The 8,682-nt window shown below is 32.6% G+C and overlaps 2 protein-coding genes across 2 annotated transcripts in view; both read left to right on the top strand.

The window, feature by feature from the left end:
- Positions 1 to 3,299: 3,299 nt before the first annotated feature.
- Positions 3,300 to 4,184, top strand: LOC106474880 (polysialoglycoprotein-like). The gene has a single exon (XM_013935577.1). It carries the CDS (start codon positions 3,300 to 3,302, stop codon positions 4,182 to 4,184), a length of 885 nt encoding a protein of 294 aa, XP_013791031.1.
- A 984-nt stretch (positions 4,185 to 5,168) lies between these two features.
- The window catches only part of LOC106474879 (microtubule-associated protein tau-like), a 12,519-nt gene continuing 9,005 nt past the window's right edge, over positions 5,169 to 8,682 (top strand). Inside the window, exons 1-3 of the mRNA XM_022403155.1 lie at positions 5,169 to 5,388; positions 6,417 to 6,454; positions 7,483 to 7,567. Of these exons, the coding sequence (XP_022258863.1) occupies positions 5,169 to 5,388; positions 6,417 to 6,454; positions 7,483 to 7,567 (343 nt within the window). The remainder of the gene's footprint in view (positions 5,389 to 6,416; positions 6,455 to 7,482; positions 7,568 to 8,682) is intronic.

The raw sequence follows: 8,682 nt of genomic DNA, 5'->3' as shown, positions 1-8,682 counted from the left end.
TTGATATATAAGTTGTTCGGGTTTTTTCATCTAAAAAAAAGCGACATTAATTTCTTGACGACCTAATATTTATTAAATGAAAATACAATAACATTGGTCGTTCGTGAAGGTGACAAAGGCTGTATTAAAAGAGTAAATATTTTAATTACATAATAATTTAGAACTGTTCAGTTTGCTAGATTGTTAAATACGAAATTTGTTATTTGTGGATAAGGGGGGCAGCATATCTTTTGGTCCCTAATATTTGAAAGTTTTAGTGTTTTATATATATATATAGAGAGAATGAAATGTTAGTCACGTGGTGCCTCTCTAGTTATATGTATAACATAATGTATGTGATGCTTACTGAGTGTCAGGTACGTTGTGGCCAGAACGTGCGTGATCGTGCCACACCCGGTTAGTGTTTGACCCCCTAATGACAATCTTCCTACTTTCGTTTGGTCATTAATAACTTGAGGGAACACTCAGCTGCGATTAATTTAGATTAAAAAAACAATACATATCCCAGTTTTCACGGACAGTTTACAGACTTAGATGAAGGAAACTTTAAGGGTTATGATTGGGCAAGGTTAATCACGGTTCCACTTATAACAATATCGTGCTAATATTTTTTTCTTCCTAACACGTGAGTGTAGGTATACTTCAACTGAATGTGGGGCCTGGCATGGCCAGGTGGTTAAGGCGCTCGACTCGCAATCTGAGGGTCACGGGTTCGAATCCCTGTCACACCAAACATGCTCGCCCTTTCATCCATGGGAGCGTTATAATGTTACGGTCAATCCCACTATTCGTTGGTAAAAGAGTAGCCCAAGAGTTGGCGGTGGGTGGTGATGACTAGCTGCCTTCCCTCTAGTCTTACACTGCTAAATTAGGGACGGCTAGCGCAGATAGCCCTTGTGTAGCTTTGCGCGAAATTCAAAACAAACAAACTGAATGTGTAGGGTGACATCTGGGGGATTAGTCTATGAGGAAATAACTTTTCCTAATGAAAATATTTCGTGCCTAATAGTTTTTTTGTTTTTTTTCGTGCAGTGAAATTGATACAACTAAAATTAATAATCTTCACCGTTTACCCAGGATGTGTGTTAATAAAGTTCTGTTTTATCGTTTACCCATCGTTTAAAAATGGACATTTAAATTGATAATCACAAAGATTTCTTTGTGAAATGTTGTTCTTATGATAACAGTATTTAGAGTAATACTTACTTCCTGGGAAACATTTTTTTCTTCTTTTTTTACAGAATGTTTTTCTGAAAACCTAATTATTTACTTATCATTATACAAATATATTGATTAGTAGAGGCTTAACTACCTGAAGTGGGCACAGCACAGGTAGCTTGTTGTGTAACTTTGTACTTAATAACAAACATGAAAAAATACTTTATTGTTGCCCCTATCGGTGCAGGAGTAAGTCTGAAGGCTTATAATGCTAAAACATGGGTTTTTCGATATCCGTTGTGGGCACAGCACAGATGGCATATTGTGTTGTTTTGTGCTTAACTACAAACAAGCTCTTTATTATAGAAAAACTAAAAACCAGAGTAATCACATGGTCCAGTTAGGATGATAGCAATCAGGAGTTGTGTGTTAGCCCTAATAAATTAGGCTTAGTTCTTATATACCTTTTATTTTGCAACCTTCGTGACTCAACAATGAAATTCTGGGTTTGATCCCTGCAGTGGCTCTAACTCTACAGTGTCACGGTTTAACGAACAAACAAAAAGTTATTTTTGGGAAACAAACTGGTGTGTGTAGTTATGCTTTATTTATATAAATTTATACAAGTCTTTTATTTGATCACCTCTAGATTCTGAATCGTGCAAAACAAGAAAGATTGGAGAGTAGAAACGTTTTGGAACTGGTTGAAGAACTAAGTAGATAAACATGAATTTACTGGAAGGTGAAACACAAAAACAAAGTGATACTAATCAAGATTGCCTGTCAATCAGCTCAGCATCGTGTTTAGGAAAAGTCAGCAGTAAAACAAAGACAGAATATAGTGAGCAACATGAAGACCTAAAAACATTAGATTGTTCTTTCAATTTGAAACCAGTGGAAAATGATAAAATGCATGAAATTTCTTGTCATCAATCTGCTGAATACATGATGAAGACTTGTTCCAGCATGAAGAAAAAGGACTTGACCGAATACCACTGTTTGGGTATCGAAGAAAATGACACTTCATTGGATCTTGGTGAAGCAAGAAGGAAAGTCACAAAGACAAAAGACATTTCAAAGAATGAAAAGCACAATAAAGAATGTAAAAATGATGATAATTTTCCGGAAAACAAATCGAGGTGTGACAAACTAATATTGCAATCTCGGAGAAACGATTTGCTAGAGAACGATGAGGTGTCTGTAGAAGGAACATTTGTAAAGAAAAAGAATGAAATATCCTCCTCCACAAAGGAAATATATTTCCAGGAAAATACAGAACCTACTGTAAATAATATTGAAAATTTGTTCATTCAGCCTAGTAGAGAAAGTCCAAAGTTACAACCTAGTTATGAAAATGAGAGGTCACATCTGAATCACACTTGCACCTTTTCCACAGAGAATATAAATCTCTTCAACATAAAAAACTGTTTCATGCTGGAGTAAGTACTGATGGTCAAAGTGTTCTGCTTAAGATAAACAACAGTAAGAAGGAGTGTACTAATAGCCTTGAAGACTCAGAAAAGTACTATAAGAGTCTCGATATGACTCGTATAGAGGGCAAAAGATATAATGCTACAAAACCTGTTACAAAATTCTTTAAAAAAGTTCAAAAATATAGAAAACCAAAAAAATCTTGCAATTTCTACATTTTCAGGTCTAGATACACACAATTTAACAAATGAAGAGGTAAACAAAAGTGCTGGATCTGAAGACAAGTCCTGTCCTTCAGGTCTAGATACACACAATTGAACAAATGAAGAGGTAAACAATAGTGCTGCATCTGAAGATAAGTCCTGTCCCTCAGAAGCTGCTCAAGTCAACTCATCTAAACATAAAAATAATGTAGAAGGCCCAAAAAGTTGTCAGAAACTGTTGGATAATGTAGACATGGACAAGCAGATCAGATCACCCATTTTTACATCAAACACAATGTCTAATAAGAAAGACATTTCAAAAGATCAAATCACAGAGCCTATGAAAGATGTAAATTCTGGAAACTTATCACAGTATCTAAGAGAAAGAATCTACCTCTGAGAAAGAAGAAATTTTAAAAGAACCAATGAGAGCATTTGAGAAGGATGGCAGTTTAAAAACCAGTCTTAGCATGTAAGAAAGATGACAGTTTAAAAGAACCTGTCTTAATGTCTAAGAAAGATGACATTTCAAATGAACTAGTCTTAATGTCTAAGAAAGGTGTCAGTTCAAAAGAACCAGTCTTAACATCTAAGAAAAATGACATTTCAAAAGAACAGATAACAATATCTAAGAAAGATGACATTTCAAAAGAACCAGTCTTAATGTCTAAGAAAGATGACAGTTTAAAAGAACCAGTCCTAATGTCTAAGAAAGATGACAGTTCAAAAGAACTAATGTCATTATCTGCAAAGGCTGAAAGTTCAAAGGAATATTTCACAATGTCTGAGAAAGATGACAGTTCAACAAAACTAACCATGAAATATAAGATGAATAACAGCTCAAAAGAACAGATGATATCTGAGAAGGATGACAGTTTAAGAGAACCAGTGGCAAAATCTAAGATGGATGACGTTTCCAATGAGCTTCTTACAAAGTCAAAGAAAGATGACTGTGCCAAAGAACCGGTCACAACATCTGAGGTGAATAGTACAAAAGATTCAATGAAAATGTCAAAAAACATTGACATATTACAAGAGCCAATCACAAGATCTAAAAAGGATGATATTTTGAAAGAGCCAATCACAATATCTAAAAATGATGACATATTACGAGAGCCAATCACAATGTCTAAAAAGGATGACATATTACAAGAGCCAATCACAATGTCTATAGTAAATGACAGCTCTAGAGAACCAAACACAACATCCCAAAAGGGTTACATTTCCAAAAAAACAAATACAATGTTTAAGAATAATGACAGTTTAAAAGAAGTTGGCATCTGTGTACCATCTTTAAATACAGTATTGATAAAGCCAGAATGTTCTAGAAAAGCTCTGCAGAATAAAAAAAAGGAAAACATGAAGACAGTGATATTGAAGATACTGAACTAAAACTAGAAGGAGAAAGAGTTCACTCATCCTTATCAAATGCTGATAACAAAGATGGTCATATAAGTGAGCCACATCAGTTATATTTGTTTTCATTCATCAATGACAAAATCATTTTAGGAGATTTAGGGACAGAAACATTAAATTATCCAGCAATTAACAAATATTCAAAGCTTAAGTCAACTTGCACTGCAAACAACAAAACCAATATGATGTCTAATAATGATGAAGAGTGCTGTAGTCAAAATTTTCCTTATTTATCAAGCATCAGTGTTGATGGAAATAAAGTCAAAGTGAAAGATGAGGATCAAACTTCCAAGAGTAACACTTCACAACAAGAAGAGGGAAGTAGCTTACATATTACAAATAAGAAACTGGTAACAGAGTGCATTGCTGAAGTAGTGCTAAACATTCCAAGTAATAGTTTCCAAACTAAAGAAGAAGAGAACTTGGTGGATACCAAAACTCAACTGCCTGAGCCTTTTGATACTATTTTAGCCAAGATTTCAGAAAACAAATTGGACAATGAATTATTTTGTGAACGTTTGTCATCAATTTCTGATGACCAAAATGATGATAAGCCATCTACGTGTGTCACTGAAAAGGATTCTGAGTTGAAAAATCTGATTAAATCTGGTTTTGCTATCTTGCCAACTTCTAGTGTGGGTGAGACGTTAGGAGAGATTGAATCAAAATGTAGTGAAATATTTGTGGGTACCTGACTTCATAAAACATCAAATTAAAAATAAGAGGGAACATTACAAGATTGTCAAGTCAGAAACTTGTATAAAGCCAAAGACTGACGTTGGTCTAGCACCCATAGAATTTAAATGTGCACAAACTAAAAGCAATAGGTGTGCTAAAAACATAAAAAATAAATCCTTAAATAAATCATGTGAGAAAGATCAGAGTTATGAGAAACCTGAACGTGTAAGTAAATCATGTGAGACTGCTGAAACAAAATCAGAAGAAAGCAAACAAACAAGAATGAAAACTGTACAACCACGTACAGAAAAATATGAAGAACTCAAATCAAAACCAACACTTAGATTTGTACCAACTAATACTTTAGATGAGAAGCGAGAACCAATTTTTGTAAAAGGCATAAAATTAATTAGTGAAGACTTCAAAGTGACTCAGACTGCTGCAGATAAGACTGATGTTATATCTATTGGAAGTGTAGAAGTACATAGGAAAAATAAAAGACGTTTGCAAAGGAAAGGAGCAAATTTCACAACTTTGTGAAAACGGGTGGAAAAGAGCAAAAACAGGACATCTACCAGAAATAACTGGCAGAGCAACAATGAGATTTTCAAATACGATTATATCTGAGAATTTTAATAAAGGACTGTATTACACTTCTTTAAAACGTGATACAAGTTTGTTAGAACGGGAAAACAAAACCACTTTAACTCTAGCTTCATTTAAGGTTTCGACCAGTGATAAAAGCAAAGGTGTGGAGTTGAATCTTCTTGAAACAGACAACTGAAAACATCTACCAATTCTGTCAGATTTTCTTAAGATATTTAATTAAATATAATTGTGCTACATTATTAATTTGTTAATAACCAAATTTTGTTTTTGAAAATATATTTATATGTGACTAATAAAAAAATATGAAATTATTTATGCATTGATCTCACAGTTTTGTACATAACTATTTTTTTTATTTCAAATTGCTTATAAATTCCTAAATATCTACATCTATTCTTACTTCCCTTTAGCAACATTTTTTTGTGGCAGTCGGTTTAGTTACTTATCGATATTTGCTCCTGGTTGATTTTAAGTGTGTTATTTTTCTAATTCATTTCATTATCCTATCTGTTGGTTTGAAGAAGAACATACATTACATGTGATGATTTAGAGAGCCAGAAAAAACAAATGATTATTATCATTCTGTAAATTCAGAAAGAAGCAGTGACCTGAACTAAGATAAACTTAAACATTTTGAAACGGTCAACATTTTGAAATTACTGTGATAAAATAAAAAAGAGAGAGATAGAGAAAGATACAAGTAATTTCTGCCAATTGTCTTGAAAAAACCGATAAATAAATCTGAATACTTCTAAGAACTCGTTGAATTTCTTGTGTAGCCTAAAACAAAAGCGTATAATAAAACATTCATTATTTTATGATTGAGATTTACTAAGACACGTACAAAAAAAGTGAATGTTTATGATATCTTTGGATTTTTTTTTTATTTATGACATAATGATAGTTTACTTTATATTTTAGATGGACCTGCTAATGGAGAGACACCAAAATCTTCAAAGGTAAGTAAATTCACGTTTTACCCTTCCATTTTCTAATGAGCTTTATACTTGAACTTGCATAGTTGCAATTACTGTAGAGTTTCTGAAATGTACGAAGCAACATTTCTAATTCCAGAAATAGTACAGGTAGCTTAAACATAGAAACATATAGAAATTTGCAGAACGATGAGAACAGGAAGACATAAGAATGATAATATGCTAGCATTAATATAAAGTTATAAATCAAATTTAGCCAAGTTTAGCAAGGTATATGATTATATAGAAGTATCCAAGTGTAGCAATGTATATGATCATATAGAAGTATCCAAGTGTAGCAAGGTATGTGATCATATAGAAGTATCCAAGTGTAGCAAGGTATATGATTATATAGAAGTATCCAAGTGTAGCAATGTATATGATCATATAGAAGTATCCAAGTGTAGCAATGTATATGATCATATAGAAGTATCCAAGTGTAGCAATATGTTAGAGGTATATCACTTGATGAGACAAATTATGTGAAGTTACAACACCAAATGAGACATGGTTATACAAAATTATAACACCAGATGAGACACATGATGAAGTAGTTATAACACCAGATGAGACAGATGATTATGTTGTTATAACACCAGATGAGACACATGATGAAGTAGTTATAACACCAGATGAGACAGATGATTATGTTGTTATAACACCGGATGAGACACATGATTATGTTGTTGATATGATTGTTTTATTTCCATGTGAAATAAAAATTATGTTTGTAACTTAAGAGTTATTTGTGAAGTGAATTAAAGAAATGTCTGTATTAGATAGCGAAGTAAATATTATGTAGATTACTTAACCTTCTAATGTGAAGTCATTAAAAAATGTCCCCTCTTAGTTTACACCGTTCATTTTCAAGTGGCATAAAACATAATTTAACTATTTATTTAACATTTATTTAGTTACCTTTACTCGTATTTAATGCTAATTAAGTTTACGTATGTTTGACTTTCCTGAAGCTTGTTCTTTGTAGATACAGAATATTTACACTTTGATTTTAGATTTCTACCTCAACACCAAAGAAACCTCTTTCTTCTCCGCGAAAGCCCCCAATAAAAAATGGAGTGACATCACCAACAAAGACAAGTGAGTGGAAAAGTTTAAATAATAATTTGTTGTAGCTTGTGAAGCTTGTAAATCTTTATTTTATACAAACACAGACACATAACTTACACTGATAACAGAGTCTCCTTTTCTACTCTACTGAAAATATTAAAACACAAAATGTATTCCTCTTAATTATTCAAATTGATAATTTATATCAGGACGTAATTTTAAGCCACATGAAATGATAAAATTGATAATCAGGTGGATAGTGTTCCTGTAAATGTAACCTTCCGTAATACTCGTAGAGACAGCACAATTAAGAAAAATAATATTAAAAATACAGTTTCCAGACAGCCTTTTAAAGATAATTCAATGATATTTTTTAATTTAATGATTGTGAGCTTCAGGGGCATATTAAGGTTTACTTGGCACTCTAGGCTCTCAGTTTTAGATTTGACCCTTCTTTCTCGATTGACCCACGGACAACTTATCCATCGACACGATAACAACAGTAAATTAAAATGCAATGAAATGGACGGAAATTTGTTTTTGTTATAAGAAAATTTCAAAATGAAGTTTATTTTGAAATTTAAAAAGAAAAAGATTTTTCCCTGAGATGCACCCCTCAAATTGTTGGGCTTTAGGACCAAGCCTTGGAAACCTATTACTTGTTATGCCCCTGATAAGCTTTAGACTTCATTGTAAGAAAAATGCTATACTCTTGTATTCACTCTGAAGTCATAAACTTTTATGTAAAGTTTTGTTGCACAGAAAAGGAACTTCTCTAACTTGATGAAGTGTTTTGTTAATCATTTTTGCATGTTTCATTTCTTGATGAAGTGTTTTGTTAATCATTGTTGCGTGTTTCATTTCTTGATGAAGTGTTTTGCTAATCATTATTGCATGTTTCATTTCTCAATGAAATGTTTTGTTAATCATTGTTGCATGTTTCATTTCTTGATGAAGTGTTTTGTTAATCATTGTTGCATGTTTCATTTCTTGATGAAATGTTTTGTTAATCATTGCTGCATGTTTCATTTCTTGATGAAGTGTTATGTTAATCATTGCTGCATGTTTGGTTTCTTGATGAAGTGTTTTGTTAATCATTGTTGCATGTTTCATTTCTCGATGAAGTGTTTTGTTAATCATTGCTG

Source organism: Limulus polyphemus, unplaced genomic scaffold (genome assembly GCF_000517525.1).
Source record: "Limulus polyphemus unplaced genomic scaffold, Limulus_polyphemus-2.1.2 Scaffold7806, whole genome shotgun sequence".
Taxonomy (NCBI): Eukaryota; Metazoa; Arthropoda; class Merostomata; order Xiphosura; family Limulidae; genus Limulus; species Limulus polyphemus.
The sequence above is the reverse complement of the archived record's forward strand: the minus strand, read 5'-3'. Positions and strand labels throughout refer to the sequence as shown.